Below are 19,612 nucleotides of genomic sequence, written 5' to 3' on the forward strand. Positions count from 1 at the left end.
ATATGAAATTGTTTTATTTCTATTAAACATTTGGTCTGATTGCTACATAAAATGATATTACCTTAAATTACATTTTTTTCCCATTAACTTAATTTTTTTATCAATACTTTTTATATCTAAGATTAATTACTAAGTACAAAATTATAATAAATAAAAATTTCAAAAAAAAAATTATTGTAACTTTAATGATAGCATAATAATGAATGTTGGTTGAAACTTTTTTGTTCTGGGTGTACAATACTTGCCAGGATATATATATTTTTTATTCTCACTATTTATCCTAAAATGTAACCAAAATATATATATATTACTAAATATCAAAATAAAAAAATGAAATTACTTTTAAAAATAAAAGAAAAATAAAAAAACTAAGAATTGATTTTTAAATACCACAATAATTAATTTAAGGAAATAGGTAAAAAAAAATTTAAGATACCTATTTGGATCACTATGCATGTATTTATATACCCACTTAACTACTTTATAACACAATTAATTTTTCTTTAAAAGTTATTTTCCTAAAATTTGCAAAAATAAAATTAATTGTGGAGGTTAATAGACTTAACATTTGGATTCAAATAAAAAACAGTTTATTTGAAACCTAAACCATTTAATGAAAATACAAATAATGTGATCAAAGTACAAAAGAATAAGATCAAATATAAATAGTATGATCGAGAAATGAATCCAAATTTGGTACAAAGCAATGAAATGTAAATACATACATTACACAACCTGATTGATCGTGTTTTTTGATATGTATTGATTCGATACTGTAATGATACCCCTTTAATGTAAGAACCTCTTATGGTGTTCAAAAACACATAAATATACATACATATATTATATATAAATACATTGGAATAATAATCTATGAATCAAAGAGAATTTTATTATTTTCACCATATCCAAATAGAAATGATCATGAACAAACCCTGTAGTGCTGGTCAAATCATATAAAATAAAGGCCTAGATCATGCCTGTCTCTCAAACCCACAATACATTCTTTGATGCCTTCTTCCTCATCCAGATGGCCATAGCTCTGGCCCAGAACCACCCTACAGAAATCAATTTCCAATCACCAAAATCCTACCTTCAAAACATGAGTTCTTTAGGAACCATTTCCTGGGTTAACCTCACCGTAATACAACATTCTAATGTTAATAATGATCATTCTTGCCTGGTAAAAAAGGGAGTGTTGGAAGAGACTGGTATGCTATCATATAGACAATGTAGTATACAAGGGTTTGCGTTTACCACAGCTGGTGGGAAAAGAAGCCAAAAATTTCTTGCTGCCGATACAACATTCCTCAGGTAATGAATGTGAATTTACATGGTGGAAGATTAATACATACAATGAAAATCAGACTCCACTTACTGAGTCTGTCTTCAAGTTATGCTGCAAAGAGTATATGTTTCCCAGGCCTGCCATGGAACAAGTTCATTCATTCAGCAGTTTATACATTAGCTGTTCAAAATCCTTAAACAGGAAACGGGCTAAAGAAGAGTGCGATAAACTGAAGATTGATTAGTTACTCATCTTTCTTTCTAATGGAAACATGCTCTCCACTCCTTTTTTGGGGAACAAGGTACATTAATAACAATTCAAATGCCTACAATATTTCAAGATCATTGACCAAAATGCATGATGCGAATCTAAAACATAGCAATTTTAAAGGTCTATCTGTGGACATTTTCACAAACAATTTTCAAAAAACAGTTGTTAAGAACTGTTTTCAATTGATCCTAAAGCGTTCTCCATATTTTCAATTGTAAGTTAGAAAACTATTTCCAAAAACAGTTCCTAGAAAGGCCCGAAGTATTCAAAAAAAGTGTCATGTCTGACTCCTACAGAACAGTAAAAATACATTATATCCCAGATCATTTGGTTGAAGTTCACAATTTTGAAGAAATATTACTAATTTATCCTATGTTCTGTAGTCTTAGTGTTTCACAAATTCTAAGCATCATTTTGACAAACTCTTAAACATTTGTGGAAGTATTTATTGCAAAAAACTTCACACAGCTGATACTACAAGAAGACCTAAACCTAGAACCTTGGACCAAAGATTAAACTAGGAGGTTCAATAATTTGCCCCTGACTACAATATTGTGGAGTCAAAACAACTGCTTCATTAACAAAGGAAAATGCTGGTGTACTGCTTCAATAACATTGTTGTGACTTAAATCTAAGTGAAGTAGTCTATATACTAATGATTGTTCTAAATCCATTTTGCAATTTAAACTACTTCTATCAGGATTTTGGGTAGAAGGTAACTGTTCCAAAGACATGCACAATAATTACCTTCTACCCAAAAACAACAACTTCAAAAGCAAAACGGTATGTATACTATTAACTGTTATAATATGGTCTTTCTTGTAACAGATCTAGTAAAGTTTTTATTGAATAGTAAAAATACCCAGTTAATGTGCTCCAGAGAAGTCTTTCATCATTAAAGAACAACCTAAGTTTTTTATGTGGTATAACTTGCTAAGTAAAGCTTTGGTCCAGACAATTCAACAAACCAAAATGGTTTTGTCAAGAAAATATGAAAAAGCAATCGCATGGGTACTATGGAACAATTGGGCATACAATGAATAAAAATGGCACCAAATTAAAAGGCAAAAAGAACCATAAACAGAAAGCAACTCAACTCAACAACACCTAAACAGGGATGGTGTATAAAGCAGTAGGTAAGGTTTCATGGAGTTACTTGATCAATCAGAAGCTCTGAATACTAGCCTCAGAATCTCTGCCACAACATATTAGGGATTGAATAAACTTGAACCCCCCATGGAGAGGGCAATTAGCACAGCAGTACTTGTGATCACAGAAAGCCATAATAATGTTGTTCCTGCAAATGAAGAGTCTTTGATGGTGCATAAAAGAAAAAAACAAGACAATTTAAGTGAACATAAGAGGTGAACTGTAACAGTAATAAACTTCAACAAAAGAAACACTTTGAAAATACCTCCAGAAATTTCAGAATCACTATTTGGATTAGAAGGTTTAAGTTCAGAAGTAACGCCAATCGATCTTAATATTGTTGGGTCCAAACTTGGAACATCATCAGAAGTTTGCATACTTCCCGTTTCAGATGCCACAATCCCTTGAAATTCCTCACTCACAATCAAAGCTGCTAGAAGATCCATAAATGATTCTTTATCTGTTCCATTCAAGGTTCCCCTTTGACTCTGCTCAAAGGTAGCATCTACTTCCTCAGAATCAGACATCTCGTCATCCGAAACATCTGTATCCATGGATTCTGCCTCTGTCTTGTCATCTTCTTCATCCTCAACATATGCCTTATATGTCAGTCGAAGTAATATTTCCCCAGAAGAACCTCTCCTAAATAGACCCCAGCCTCCTTGCAAGACCACTATCCTGTCTGTTGGTACAGTATCTTTAAGAGATCCCAGATCAACCTGCAAAAGTATTGAATTTTTTTTTACAAAATGTATACATGGAAAGGTTGATTCCAATTCACTGCTGAAAATTTGGAGATTCACCATTGAAAATTAGAAAGTATTATTCATATTTAGAATATTGTATTCTTTGAATTTGAATTTGAAATATTTCTTGTAAAAAGTTTATTCCCTTAAGTATATTTAGATCATTGTATCAATAAATAGGATTGTAAACCCTGTGTACACAGCAGTAATGAGAATCAGAAATTCATTCTCAATTTATCTTTGTGTTCATGGAATCAGAGCCACCTTAAACCCTAGAACAGACTTTTGAGTGTTTTGGGTTGACCACTCACAAAATAAAAAACATTCAGCGGTTATCTGGTCCTATACCAGATTTTTTTCTGTTTTTTTAATCTGTTTATTTTCCAGGCTTCTTGTTCTTTTTTTTCTCTCAATCTGGTTCATGTACCAAATTTGTAGAAGCAATGTATTCATCTTTAATTCTTATCTTCCTTGAACCATTTCTTTATAATATATAGAGCATCTTCTAATGAAACCTCAAGGGATTCCTCTAATATTCAGACTTCTCAGAATGGTCATATTTCATCAACTAGGGCTATTGAAAGTCCAATCCTGCATATCATCGACCGAATGGACGGAACTTCTTGCAGTGGTCACAATCTGTGAAGTTGATCATTAGAGGAAGGGGTAAGATCGGCTCTTTGACCAATACAAAATAGGCCCCAAAATCCGATGATCTTGTGTACGATGTCTGGGATGCAAAGAATTCTATGATTTTATCATGGCTTGTTAACTCTATGATGAGATCGGCCAAACATATATGTATCTCAGCACTACCAAACAACTATGGGCTGCAATGAGTGAGACACTCAGATTTGAGCAATTCCTCTAGTTTATCAGTTAAAAACAAAGATCAGATAGGCCCCAAAATCCGATGATCCTGTGTACCATGTCTGGGATGCAAAGAATTCTATGATTTTATCATGGCTTGTTAACTCTATGAAATCTGAGATCAGCCAAACATATATGTATCTCAGCACTACCAAACAACCATGGGATGCAATGAGTGTGACACTCAGATTTGAGCAATTCCTCAAGTTTATCAGTTAAAAACGAAGATCAGAAATACAACGCTAGGGATTATGTTTGTAACAATTTATTACAATATGTTGAGAAGTTTGTGGCAAGAACTTGACCTCTTATATGTCCTTGAATGGTCACGTGCTGAAGACAGTGCTCAATATCAGAGGATCACGGAGGACTGTGTTATGGAATTTTTAGCCTGCTTGAATGATTTGAATGAAGTGAGAGGTCGTGTTCTAGGAAAAGAGCCACTACCCTTAATCACTAAAGCATTAACTGAGGTTAGATGAGAAGAAAGTCGCAAAGGAGTGATGATGGGAAAATATTTGTCCAACAGAGAGAATTCAGCACTTAATCTGTTGCACCAGCCAATAAAACCATTGCAGCAGCATACAATCAGAGACCTAGAACTCAGATATTGAAGAATCCTGATGAAAATCCTAAAGCCTGGTGTGATTATTGCGACAGGCCTTGGCACACAAAAGAAAGTGCTGGAAATTGAATGGAAAACCAGCAATTTGGAAGGAAAGAAAACCTGGAGAAAAGAATGGCAGTGGAATGCAAGCTACAACAGAAAACCGAGATTCCTTTCAGGAATAAACAGCCCAAGCATCTCTACAAAATGATCAATCAAGTCCAACTTTGAGGTGTACCCTCCAGGTCTTTGGCTCAAAGAGCTAGTGCATTCACTAGTTCCCTAAATTCAGCACCATGGATCATTGACCCTGGTGCATCTGATCACATGACCAGTCAGTCACACTTACCACTTATTCTCTATGTTCTAGTCACTTAAAAATTAGAATTGCATAAGGCAGCAGGCAGCTTGTCTCCGATTGCAAGGAAAGGTTCTATAATTATCTTTGAAAATCTGATTCTCAAATTTGGTCTCCATGTTCCTAATCTTTCTTGCAATCTTTTTTCAGTTAACAAAATAACCAAAGATTCTAACTATTTTGCAAAATTTTGTGACTCTCATTGTGAATTCCAAGACCAGCATTCAGGGAGGATGATTGGCCATGCTAGAATGACAAATGGACTCTATTATTTGGATAACAACTTTCTCAAAGGTAGACAAGCTCAAGCTGTGAGTAGTAGTGTTATTTTTATTCTTGTTAAAGATGAAATAAAGTTATGGCACAATAAGTTAGGTCATCCTAGTTTTTCTTATTTGAAACAATTATTTCCAACTCTGTTCAAAAATTTGAATCCTTTGATATTTCAATGCAAAGTTTGTCGGTTATCTAAACATCATTATGTTCATTTTTTGCTTCATCCTCATCAAGAATCCTAACCATTTTACTTAATTCACATTAATGTATGGGGACCTTCTCAAGTCACAAACATAGCAAGAACCAAGTGTATATCTTAAAAGAAAAATCTGATGTCGAAGGAGTGTTTATAGAGTTCTATTCCATGATTGAAACCCAATTCCACACTAAAATACAAGTCTTTAGGAATTGACAATGGGAAGGAATATTTCAACTCTATCCTTTGTAGGTACTTTAAAGAAAAGGGCATTATCCACTAATCCACATGCTCTGATACTCCATAGCAAAATGGTATAGCTAAGAGACAATCGTCATTTACTCGAGGTGGCTAGGTCTATAATGTTCACTATGGAGGTTCCAAAATACTTGTGCAATGAGGTTGCTCTCACAACATCTAACTTAATCAATAGGATTCCCGCCAGAGGCTTGAAATTTGACACACCACTAAAAAGATTACCATCCATCTTCCCATATATTCGCATCTTTACTTCTTTACCTCTAAAAACCTTAGGTTGCATTCTGTTTGTCCACATCCAAGAACTAAACTGTTCTAAACTCAACCTCGAGCAGAAAAGTGTGTACTTGTTAGGTATTCTCCTCAACATAAAAGGTACAATTGTTATAATCCTATTTCAAAGAAATTTGTTGTATGGATGTGACACTTTTCTAAAACCAACCTTACTTCACTAAAAATCATCTTCAAGGGTAGAGTACTAGGAGGGAAGATCCTTTTTGGAAGTGATGGGACCCTTACCTGTGTCCGAGTGATCCACAAAATTCCCACTTAAAGATGTTACCCACCAAGCCTTTACCCACTGTCCAACCTTTACCTTTATATCTAATTCAGGGGGAGAGCCGCTATAAAAACAAACTCAAAGTGAGTTGTGTACCTACTCTTGAAGGAAAAATAATTAGAATAAAGAATCACAACCGAAAATAAGTCAAGCAAATCCTCTGAATAATGGACCTTTGGATGAAACAAGTATCTCTTTGTCAAGCCCATGTTCAATTACTAAATCTAGTAATCTAAACAGTGTTTTATATGACCTTAGTGTTCCCATTGCACTTAGAAAGGGAACATGTTCTTGCACTATGCATCCTATTACAAAGTATGTCTCATTCCATAAACTTTATAGCACCTTAACTTCTAATCTTTTTAGTATTTCATTGCCCAAAACTATACAAGAAGCCTTGGATCACACTAAAAGGAGGACGACAATCATGAAAGAGATGAATGCTCTTAAGAAGAATGGTACCCAAGAAATTGTTGAACTGCCAAGAGATAAAAGGATTGTGGGTTGTAAGTGGGTGTTTACAATTAAATGCAAGCAAACGGAAGTGTTGATAGGTACAAGGCAAGGCTTGTAACCAAAGGATTCCCCTAGACTTATAGAATTGGCTATCAGGAGATCTTTGCCTCTATTGCAAAAGTTAATTCGATTCAAGTACTACTATCCTTTGTTGTAAATTTGAGTTGGCCAATGCATCAACTTGACGTGAAGAATGTTTTTCTAAATAAAGAGCTAGAGGAGGAGGTCTTCATGGACCTACTACCAAGTTTGAAAGCGTGCTTGGAACTGGAAAAGTATTCAAATTAAAGAAGTTTCTCTACAGACTAAAACAATCACCTAAAGCTTGATTTGATCGATTCACTAAGGTTGTCAAAAAGTGTGGATATTGACAAAGTCAAGCCGATCACACATTGTTCTACAAGTACTCAACTACAGATAAGATAGTCATACTCATTGTTGCAAGGGAACTAGAGGTCTTGAAGAAGTTCGTCACAAGAGAATTTGAAATTAAAGACCTTGGAGCCCTAAGATGCTTTTTGGGCATGGAGTTTATGAGGTCTAAGAAGGAAATATTTGTGTGAAAGTATATACTTGACCTACTTGAGGAGATTGGTTTACTTGGTTGCAAACCAGTAGAAATCCCAATGGAGCCCAATCTTAGGCTACAACCAACAAATGCATATAAGGTGGTGAATCAGAGCAGTTTCAAAGGTTAGTTAGGAGACTACTTTATCTATCTCATACCCAGTCGAACATAGCGTTTACAGTGAGTCTAGTGAGTCAATCTATGCACTCACTAAGGGAGTTTATTATTTGAGAATCATGGTCGTTGGTGGATTGAAACTTACTTCAATGTTGATTGGGCAGGAAGCATAATAGATCAATGGTCCACATCAAGCTATTGTACATTTATTGGAGGCAACCTAGCGTCTTGGAGAAGCAAGAAGCACACTATGGTAGCTAGAAACAATGTGAAAGCTCAATTTGGAGCAGCAGTTTATGGGATTTACAAACTTTTGTGACTAAAAAAACTACTTAAAGACCTCAAAGCAACAAGTTCTATTCCTATGAAGCTCTATTGTGACAATAAAGCCATGATCAATATAGCACATAATATGGTTCAACATGATACAGCTAAACACGTATAAGTTGACCAACACTTTATCAAAGAGAAGTTAGACAATAAACTCATCTGCATGCCTTATATTCCTTCAATCGAGCAATTGGCAAATATTTTTCCTAAGGGGTTACACAAGGGGCAATTCGATGGCATAACTTGCAAGCAAGGTATGAAAGACATTTTCGAGCCAGCTTGAGGGGGAGTGTGAAAAGATTGGTTCAAATTCACTAATGAAAATTACGAGATTCACCACTGAAAATTCAGAAGTATTATCTATATTTAGAATATTGTATTTTTTTGAATTTGAATTTGAATTATTTCCTATAAGTAGGTTATTTCTTTAAATAGATTTAGACCATTTTATCTATAAATAGAATTGTAAATCCCGTGTACACTGCAGTAATGAGAATCAGAAATTCATCCTCAATTCATCTTTGTGTTCAATATATAAATATGTAGGAAAAAAGAATGAATACCATCCAACTAGAGGTTCTAATCAATGCAATACACCACCTATGAAATTGAAATTTGTTGACAAGTCACTACAGAATCTTATTAAGTACTTTGAGAATCAACAGGCAAGTAAGATCTATTATTTAGAAAACATGGACATATAAGAATGAAGGCTCTTACTAATGCAGATCGGGCATACACTATTTTACAAAGCCACTTCACATCTACATATGCCCTCACGAGGGACTTGTTAGAGGAGGGGACACCCATTGAGGTTTGTTTAATCTAGTAAATTGGTAAAGTAAAAAAGCTATCTTTTGTAGCTAAGTCAAGTGGAGAAGCCAAATTTAGAGAAATGGCAAATGGACAAGTGAACTGTTTTGTTTGAAGGTACTTTTCATGGTTGCCTCAACAATACAATGAGATTGTATTGTGACAACAAAACCGCAATAAGCATAGCTCAGATTTAGATTTAGCATAATTAGACAAAGTAGAAAATGGAGAAGTCAGAACACAAAAGGACATCTCTTGTGAAGAATGGAAATCAATAACCAGATATAGTAAGGGAGTTTTGAATAATGATTTGCAGAGTGCATAAGTCAAGCTGGGCATGAGTGCTATATGCATGCCCCAACTTGAGGGAGCTCTTCAAGTAGATGTGCATAATTTATCTCATCTCAAGAGATCTTACACAATTTTTTGCTTACTAATTGTCATATGAGAAAGTCTAGTGGAGAGAAGCCTAATATCTCTCATCTCATGCTCCCTTATTTTTCCTAATTTATTGAATTATATATATATATATATATATATAAAATAATATATATATAATATTATATATATATTTCAACAAATTTAAGGTGCTACTTCCATAGTTTGGATGGGGACCATGCTTAGCTGAAGTTGTGACCAAGACTCATGCTAATCCTAATGGTTGTTTTGTAACTGAGGAATTTGAGTCATTAGGTTGCGATCATTCTGGTACGGTTAAAAAGAAAAAAAAAAAAAAGAGGTGGGGTGGGAGGGTTGGTGGTGTGTGGAGACCAGAATCAGTCTTAAGGGACCTGTAAGGGCATTCTCAAACCTTGTTTCTTTGGAACTGCTACCATGGTCTGGGATTTGTGTGTTTCTCCAGACAGCTCACTGAATTCTATAGGTTTCAATGTGTTTTGGAAGAGATATTATGTGAGTTATGTCTTACTTGTGATCTGTTTTTCTATCTTTTATTTATTTATTTATCCTTCTTTTTTTTTTTCTTGTGACTCTTCTAAGGAAGGTTTCACCCGATTTTTTGGGTGTGCCCTTGGGGCCTTGTCATGCACTGCATTGTATATTTCACATTCTGTTTGCATGGTTAAAAAGATTAAACTTGCCAACCAAAAAAGGAAAGGAATAAACAGTTTACAATAGGATAGGAGCTACACTACATGTATTGAAGGAGTGTTCATGGTCATAGTCAATGTAGCCTAACAATGAACTTGGTTCTTTCAAATCATGGGGTAGAGAGACTCAGTTTGGAATGAAATGAAAAAGAGAAGTAAATATATGACCCAAAATCATCATAACGAATTGTCCAGTAAAACAAACATTTTTTGAGAATAAGATAATTTACCTCTCCCGTGCCAATTGTCAAGTCTGCAAATCCAAGAGAATCCTTCACTTGGATTAGTAATTTCTGTTTTCTAGGATTTGCAACAAGCATATGAAAATCCTGCCGCCAAGGGAGAAAAACATGATTACTGACAAGTTTTCTAGACAAAACCAATCCATCTCACATAAACTCCAGAGTGCTGATTGAACAGTTTACAGAATGAAACACAATAGATGAAGATGAAACACTAAGAAGCTTCACCTGATTCCAAATTGGCTCACCAGGAGGCCCAATGACAGTGGTCTGACTGTTCTTTTTACTACGTATTTTCTGATCTCCTAGGCTTAGAGTGACGTAAGGATCCGTTTTACCTGAAATCATCAGAGGATCAGTGAGTATGGCAGGGCATACTGAATAAAGGAACAAATGCTGTTCAGAAGATCCTATTCATACACAAGCTTTAAATAAATAAATTTTGCACAAACCAACTGACAATTCAAAGTCAATGTTAAGGGCAGTTTTCCAAACAAGAAATAAGTTTCCAAATAAGCATCTCAAACCGATCACATACAAAACTAATAGAATTTTACGATTTATAATGCACATGGGCCTCAGAAACCACTACTACACAAGGAGGAAGGATTGTTACCATAGAAAACATAAGAGAGCTTCCGCGCATCTACAAGTGTCACCGATAGTTCTCCAACAAAGTCCCTGTTTCCTTCTTGCATTTCTCCCGTTAAAGCATTTGCAACAGGACCAACTGCTTTTCCTTTTTGGAAATCTAAAACGATCTTCTTAGGACGTACAAAAAGTCGAGGCAAATCCTCAGTGAGAAGTTTTTTCAAAAACCTAAGTCATGGTCAAACATCAAAGTGAATAAATGAAAAAAGGCACCACAGCCCACAAGATATGCACCACTTATCAAAAGAAAAGGAAGCATGCTGTTTCTGAGGTGAAGAGGGACATAAATAAGAGTTGAATGTTCTTAAAATGGTTGACTCTGCTTAACAAAAAATCACACAACCACTGAATCACACCTCTGAATGGAGTAGGGAGCTCAAATAATAAAACTGAAGTGATTGGTATATGAGTCTAAGAATGTCAATTAAATACCATACCATGAACCACATATATTTAAAAGCCCAAAATTACACTGACATGGTCAATTAAAAATTACAAATTGCAAATTAGAATGGACATGATTAATTGATATGTGAATTGCTTAGTTTCAAATTTACAATATACAAAGTCCCTTTATTTGCTTTTTTCCCAAAAAACCTGTGAAGTTCTAATTCAAGTTAGCCATCCCTTTTCTTTTGCTAACAAAAACAACTTATAAGAACGGGTACATATAGAAGGAGGACCTTATTTAGTTAAATAAAAAAAAATCATTAAGAATCTTTACATTTGGTATTGAGAATTATATAATAATATTTTGTGAGTAATTTTATTTCCATTGTCATATTTAGATTTAGAAACAAAATGGGATTGGATTTGTATATTAAAACTTGTAAAGCTACCAATTTAACCCAAAAGCTTAAGGTGTTAGGTTTAGGCCAACAACATATATCAACCAACTTATGTTAAAGTCTTAACATTCCATGCAACTTCCTCCTGGTTGCATATGGGTAGCTAAGTATATGGTGATGCTCTCAACAAATGAGAGTCTTGTGTAGACAAAGAGCTTCATTGGAGAATGGTTATAGATCAAGAGCATCAGGAGCCACCTCTAATCCAGAGATAGAACTATACCGTTGGAAACTCAAATTCAAAAGGCAAAGATGCAAAAAAAAAATGATGTCCAAGGAGGGGGGAAAAGAGCAATAATAAGCTGAAAACCCCAAAAAAATCAACTCCCCCAAGTTTATCGAATCCATAAAGCAAGCAGACTTCACCTTCTTTACCAATTTGATATGAATGTACCAAAAAATAACAATAATAATAATAATAATCATAATGTTAACAGTATATATGCAACAACAATAGTCTTATAGAGACAAAAGCCCACTTACATTGAAAGAACAGGAATTGCTGGTATTGTCCAATGCATGCACAAAAGATGGGAGAAAATCAAAAGAAAAAGGAAAAGAAAGAAACAAATATCAGTACCTCATTGTTAGGTTACCTTGCTTCATATAAAAACCTATAGAATAAAGTTTGTATAATGCATACATTATTTAACCATTAAATCTCAACAATGATATGACAAATAGGATAAGTATACTTCATGATACTGCAAAAACTTCTTTCTATATGTTTCCCTCAATTCCTTCCATCATCCTTCTAACTAATTTTCTGTTACCTGAAGTTATAAACATGCATCAACAAGGACTAATGTTCATCTAAGTAACTTTGATGAATGCAAATGCATGGAAGAAATTATGAAAACCATGAAAGTATGACATACCCATTAGATTGAACAAGCGAAATGGTGACAATTCAACTTTTATTTTTGGAAGTGAAACAAAAGCCCATGAAACAGCTCCAACCCAAGGCTCTGTTGGAATCAACCGCAATTTAACCCAAAGTTCCCCATCAATGTCAAAATCACGAACACCAACTGGCACAACAATGGGGATGATGCTGAATTTAAGTGACAGCATTAACAGCATTCGAGCCCCACCTGTATAACGGAGGCCTATTTGATACCTGGATAACATCAAAGAAAACATATATTGAAAGTTTAGAGGAAAAGATTGTTCCTCTATACCTTTGAAGTTTAGGATTACAACATATACATAGGAGGACTACTATCGAGTACATGCAAAAGGAAAAAAATAAAAAGATGCAGTTATGCAAATAATCACTACCCTGAAAACAAAAAAACATAAAAAAAAAACATAAAAACTAAATTATAAACATTGACTCAATTGATTCCATCCCCTAATTTACTCCATCAAATCAAATCACAACATCCCATTTACAGCACTAAATCGAATCTCCCACATATTTTATGATTTTCCACACTCCCCCTCAAGCTAGTTCAAAGATGTTTAACATTCCCAACTTGTTTACTAGAACTTCAAACAACTGCTTCTGAAGGCCTTTAGTTAGGATATCCGCTAGCTATTTTTCTGTTGCAAACATATGGCATATAGACTAAGGCCCCTCAAGTTTTTCCTTAATGAAATGATGATCCACTTCAACATGCTTAGTTCTATCATGTTGAACTAGATTGTGGGTTACGCTAATCGTTGCTTCATTATCACAGTATAATTTCATAGGTTTCTCATAAGGAATCCTCAATTCTTCTATATCTTCTTCAACCAAATGAGTTCACAAATTCCATAAGCAGCGGTCCAAAACTCAACTTTGCACTACTTCTAGCAACAACATTTTGTTTCTTGCTTCTCCAAGTTACCACGTTCCCTACAACAAAGGCACAATAACCTGAAGTTAATCTTCTATTTTTGTTATCTCTTGCCTAATCAACATTAGTATACACCTCAATCTACATATGCCCCTTTTTTCAAGCAATAATCCTTTCCCTGGGCTTTATTTCAAATACTTCATAACTTGATACACGGCTTCAAAACATTCTTCAGTAGGTGAGTGCATAAATTGGCTAACCATACTAACTACAAACGCTATATCAGGACATGTATGTGATAAGTATATCAGTTTACCCACCAAACGTTGATAGCGTCCTTTATCCACACTTGAACTTAACTCCGTTTACCCCAATTTCCTATTAGGATCAATTGGTGCATTAGTTGGTTTACAACCCAACATTCTTGTTTCTTTAAGCAAGTCTAAAGTATATTTTCGTTGAGAAACAAATATACCACCTTGAGATGTTGCAACTTCCATACCAAGGAAGTATCTCAACTAGCCAAGATCTTTAATTTCAAATTCTTTAGCAACTTCTTTAATTTCTCCAATTACATAATGTTATCACCTGTCAAGATGATATCATCTACATATACTATCAAATGGCAATCTTATTGTCACTAGAATGTTTGTAGAACTTTGTGTCATCGGTCTAACTTTGCATATACCCAAGATTCCAAATGGACTTTGTGAAATGATCACCATGCTCTTGAAGACTACTTCACCCCATAGAGAGATCTCTTCAATTTACAGACTTTTCCAATTCCAAATGATTGCTCAAAACTAGAGGGCAAATCCATATACACTTCCTCCTCCAATTCTCCATTTAGAAAAGCATTTTTTACATCTAGCTATTGTAATGGCCAATTTAGATTGATTGCAAGTGACAATAAGACTTGGATTGTGTTCATCTTGGCAACCGGTGCAAACGTCTCTTGATAGTCAATACTATATGTTTGTGTAAAGCCCTTGGTTACCAACCTAGCTTTATACCTCTCTATCAAAACATCAAGCTTATACTTGACAGTAAATACCTACTTGCATCCTAATGGTGTCTTCCCTCTTGGCAAACTTACCAAATCTCAAGTTCCATTCATTTCAAGAGCCCTCATTTCTTCCATGACTGCTTCTTAAAGCTCATTTGTATTGGTGAAAACATGTAATTCCAACCTATCTCCGGCTCCATAGAATTAACTAACCAAGCCATGATCATGGAGTTCCCTAGTTTCCCTTTCCCACAAATAAACAAGTTAATGGACTGAAACCATCTAAGAAAATTCAGTCCATTTGGTAGTGATGATGTGCAATGAAGGATCATCACTAGTGCCATGAGGTGAGACTTGAAATGGAGGCATTGATACCTGTTGTGAAGAATCTACAAAATTATTCTCCTTGTTGATTCCTAACATCAAATCCTCCTACCAGCAGCCTAATAGTTCCAGGAAAAAATAAAAAAATAAAAATCCGGTACTTGAAACCAAAAATAAATGTATTAATTTCAGTAGGAAACTAGCTCTGATACCATGAAAGTTTAGAGAAAAAAACTGTTCCTCTATATCTTTGAAGTTTAGGATTACAACATACATATAAGACCACTCTTGAGTATATGCAAAAGGAAGAAAATAAAAAGATACGACTATGCAAATACCCACTACCCTAAAAACAGAAAAAATAATAATGAAAACTAAATTAGAAACATTGACTTAGCTGATTCTATCCCCTAATTTACTCCACTAAATCAAATCACAACATCACATTTACACCACTAAATCAAATCTCTCACATATTTTATGATTTTCCACATATATCAGTTAGAGAAATGCAAGATTAATACTTAAAATCAACATATACTAAGCTTCATGCCATCCATTTTGTGTGATTCCATATTTTATATCAATAAACATTTTTTTTTATAGGTAAATTTTTTGTCCCCGTTAGGACTTGAACCTATAACCTCCCACAAACCCTCCCCAACCCTTTACCACTGGAGCCACCTTCAGAATTGAAGCAGACAACCTCAGAATTGCACAAAAAACCTACTGACCACAGGTTTTCCATATAGTTCTTAGAACTACTCCCTCATCAACTTCACCTTTATTACATAAAGTGTCTTGAGGTGGTTAAAAGTGTTTAAAGAGCCCTAACAAATTTCCGAAAACAAGGTCATTAGGTAGTGTTCTCCATCTCATAAATCATGAAACCTTTCCTTATGTAAATACTTAGGGTCACCTAAGAGCACGTGGGAATTTTTTCCTAAGACTGGACTATGTCCTAATTAATTTTGAGCTTTGTTTTATAGGATTCCAGTGAAGTTAGCTGATTCTAGAATGGTATTAGATCTGTTTTCTTGATGCTTGAGGATTTCAAGAATTTTTAATATGATTATTAAAGAAGATAATCAACAGACTAATGCCACTCCGTAAAACAATGTGTAACCGTCTTTGATCATGCAAAAAATTACAGCACATTTCACAGTGTTTACAGAAAAAGCAATTTAGAGAATGGGACAGTATTTGCAACCAGAAATCAAGCTAAGACCTTCAAATGCAAACTGTCCAGGATCAGCTATCTCACTAAAGGCCAAAAAAAATGTAACGAAAAATGGAGAATAAAGCATGCCACTCATCAACAAAATATCAGTGCACAAACAATGCAATGAAGATCACAAGCACCTTCATAAACCAATACAGTTTGAAGTATCTCCACTCAAACTAGAACCAAACCAAGCACAATCCTGAGGGCAAAATTAACAATAACTACTGAAAGATAGCAGTAGAAATTTATATCAAATTCAATGGTTTCAAGATGATTCTTACTGCAAATCATTGGCCCGACGAGAAGTTCTGCGCTCGACATTCCTAACTGACAACGGCTCATCCCCTAAGGAGAACTGCTTAATTTCAACTCTTCGCACGTAATCGGGTTTCTTCAGATTGTCAATGACGGGCTGAAGCAACCCAATGAGCCAATTCTCAATCCCACCTCGGTACACCTTCCACAACTTCCCCAAAACCATGTTCACCCATTCTACTGACTCCTTCCTCTGCAAATCCTTTTCCAAAAGCAAGGAAAAACTGGTGGGCACCTGTGGCCAAATCCCGGACCGCCCCTGCTCAATGTTCGATTTCTTCTTCTTCCCCGATGTCCATACCTTATCGAAAACTACTCCAATCAAGAAAAAGAACCCAAATAATCCAACAATGTTGCGATTAATGGGAGGCGAAGGGATGGGGTGGATCACACCCAGTTGAGTCCTGAGCTTATCCACAATTGGGTCTTCTTGGAAGTTGGTGAATTGTGAACCCATTTGAACTGAGGATTCTTGGGACCCTTCCCCATCATTGAATTCCTCGGAGAATCGATTTACCACAAAGATTTTCGCTCCACGGCTGGTGGAACTGGCCAATTGGACATTGAAATTCCCGCGTCGGCGGTCAGAGGGAATCGCACAAGCCAGAAAAACCCTTTTCCTTCGGCAAAATCTCTTCCTTTTCTTGGAGAAAACAATGGGTGGGAAATTCAAATTCCACGGAGTGGTTTCACAGGAGCAAGCATTGAAAATCTGCGAGAAATGGAAGCTCGCAGAAGTAGACTGCAAAACCATTTAAACCGGAAGCCCTAATTGACATGAATCACAGATTGAATAATGAAAGAAGCTCAAAATCGCAATCTCGACAATTTGGGCTGCTGCTGAACTGAATCAAATTGCAGGGAACCCAAAATTCCCATGCCTAATCAGCAAAACCCAAAAGAAACAGAAATCAGTAAAAAAAATGAAATAGAAATCAATGATAAAAGGAGATTGAAGAGTGGTGGAGATTGGAGAAGAATGGTGGGAGTTTTGAGAGGGAGAAAAAAGTTACAACAAGTGGGCAGAAGTGGAGCGTGGAGGCATGAGATCTTGAGGATGGCTGAAAGCCGCAAATGCGAGCGACGTGGATGATCAGCCTTTTTGGAACGAGGTACACGTGGGTCGGAGCCGACACGTTTTCCTCTTTTCTCCTCTTGTGCAAACACGTCATCCTACCATTTTCTTCTCTATGATGTCTTGACCCTCCAATTAGTATTCAGAACGTACCGCCGTCCAGAATAGTTAGGCCAATTAGAAAGAAAATATGAAACGTGTTTTCATTGTCATTTGAAACAAATCTTCCTCGTACAATTAGATTAAGATTTGACACGCGCGGGGATGTGATACATGACATGGAAAATTTATCATATGAGAATTATTATGATAGTGTTAAAATGATGTATTTCTTGAATTTAAAGTGAAACAACATTATATTTCTTGTTTATAACATAGTAATATTATTTTTTTTTAAATTTAAATCATATAAAAAAAGAGGATTATCATATTATATAATTGTATTTTCAAAAACTAAAATTAATAACAATTAAAAAAGACTGACGATATAAAAAGAAAGTTGAAGATAGTTAATAGGTCATTGCTATAAGACATTGGGAGTAAGTTCTTATTCATAAAACATTTACAAAGCTTGAACAATGTGACTAGTAAGTCAATTAATAAATGAGAAGATTATTAAGAGTTTTAAATTTAGGTAATTAATAATCATTAATTATGATGCAAAGTGAGTTATACAATTGTTAACGACCCTCGTAGAGATGTGTCATCATCACTTGCTATTGGAGCAAATGAGAAAAGAAGTTTCAATTGTTGAGAAATAGAAACGAGAACAATTAAATTGAGATATGATAGTCGTTTTATCTTTACACGTATTCAAGTCTTTGGTAGTGTGATAAGTTCAAAGGTTTCTTTTACAAACTATTTTTGTCGTGTCCTCTTTATGATATAATTGATTTATCGTATAATTCATACCAATTTGCGCAAATGGCTGCACTCAAAGCTCTACAAAATAACACACTTTTTTTGCCCAACAAAGGATGAAGAAGAAAAGGAAGTAGAAACGAGAATAACAAAATAATGTTATATAATACGATAAAGTACTCATTACCATTTATAGATAAGTTTTATATGTTGTGGCATATTTTCAATTCCCATAATAATAACATAAAAAAATATGGAGAATTTTACAATTGGGAAATATAAAAAAATTAAAATGGTTATAACATTCTTTAATAATAATTTCATACTTGAACTACAACTGATTTTCAAAAATAAAGAATTGTTGTTCTTACGTAACAATCTGAGTGTTTTAAATGTAAGCTTTATTAGCTAGATTATTATGGCATTGCATCGATCCTCATATTCATGAGTGTATTTGAGAATAAACTCAGTTCTCGTATGAAGAAACCCTCCTTTCACACTCACAGAAGTAAAATTTGTCAGGGGTATTTTGTAACTACAATACCCCACTCTTACGAGCTATAAATTACATTAGAAATTTTTAAAAACTCAACCCGGATGAATAAAAAAAATAAATAGTGTATTTTCATGATTATCTTATGATTTGTTTTTCCCATTAAACCTAGTATTTAGGATTTCTAATCCCGAATTGGGTTTGAACATTGCCTTGCTCTATGTACTTCAAACCCTTTCTCTTGACAAGGCCTTGTTAGTGAATCTACAATATTGTCACAAGATTTAATATAATTCACGTTAATAATGCTATTGCTCTAATAAGATCTCATAATACTATGTTTTTTTCTTATTCGTTTACACTTATAATTATAATAATGGTTATTCACTATGCCAACCGAAGTCATTCTATCACAATTAATCAATTCAAATAGTACTAATTTGTCCCACATTGACTTTGATATAACAAATTTCTTAATGAATTTGATCCTTCACTTGCTAAAACAAAAGCAATAAGTTCAATTTCCATAGTTTAAGTTAACAATAACTATTTGTTTTTTAGAGTTTTCGGCCAAAATAATGCCATTTAAAAAAAAAAACCAAAACAGTGCATCTTTAAAAATATTTACCAAAGTAATCTCTGACCTCCACATCAACATCAACATTTTTTTTCGTTCACAACATGATTTTAAACCTCCTATTTTTTTTTTTTTATCCTAAACCCTAACTTTTTTTTTCTCTTCCTTCCATCAACAGCTCCCA

At 34.6% G+C, this 19,612-nt stretch overlaps 1 protein-coding gene across 2 annotated transcripts; it reads right to left on the reverse strand.

The window, feature by feature from the left end:
• Positions 1 to 867: 867 nt before the first annotated feature.
• On the reverse strand, positions 868 to 17,493 carry LOC117915193 (synaptotagmin-2-like). Of its 2 annotated transcripts, none has more exons than XM_034830762.1 (9): positions 16,389 to 17,493; positions 12,650 to 12,891; positions 12,255 to 12,273; positions 10,889 to 11,091; positions 10,501 to 10,610; positions 10,261 to 10,359; positions 2,973 to 3,426; positions 2,715 to 2,870; positions 868 to 1,425 (listed from the first exon to the last, which is right to left on the reverse strand). In XM_034830762.1, the coding sequence occupies exons 1-8, from the start codon at positions 17,174 to 17,176 to the stop codon at positions 2,767 to 2,769; spliced, it is 2,019 nt and encodes a 672-aa protein (XP_034686653.1). In that variant the 5' UTR covers positions 17,177 to 17,493; the 3' UTR covers positions 868 to 1,425; positions 2,715 to 2,766. The 2 variants fall into 2 exon arrangements, with proteins under 2 accessions (XP_034686653.1, XP_034686658.1); XM_034830767.1 differs by having other exon boundaries at positions 2,715 to 2,855; positions 16,389 to 17,492.
• Positions 17,494 to 19,612: the final 2,119 nt, after the last annotated feature.

The sequence above is a fragment of the Vitis riparia genome, chromosome 1 (genome assembly GCF_004353265.1).
Source record: "Vitis riparia cultivar Riparia Gloire de Montpellier isolate 1030 chromosome 1, EGFV_Vit.rip_1.0, whole genome shotgun sequence".
NCBI classification, from domain to species: domain Eukaryota; kingdom Viridiplantae; phylum Streptophyta; class Magnoliopsida; order Vitales; family Vitaceae; genus Vitis; species Vitis riparia.

What these genes read in the sequence shown, in the direction of transcription:
- LOC117915193 (XM_034830762.1), bottom strand. Translation starts at nt 17,176, where the DNA reads ATGGTTTTGCAGTCTACTTCTGCGAGCTTCCATTTCTCGCAGATTTTC. An exon ending in GCTCTCTTATGTTTTCTATG is followed by an intron (nt 10,611 to 10,888) that starts GTAACAATCCTT and finishes TGATGATTTCAG; the next exon opens with GTAAAACGGATCCTTACGTC. An exon ending in GTGAGCCAATTTGGAATCAG is followed by an intron (nt 10,360 to 10,500) that starts GTGAAGCTTCTT and finishes CCTTGGCGGCAG; the next exon opens with GATTTTCATATGCTTGTTGC.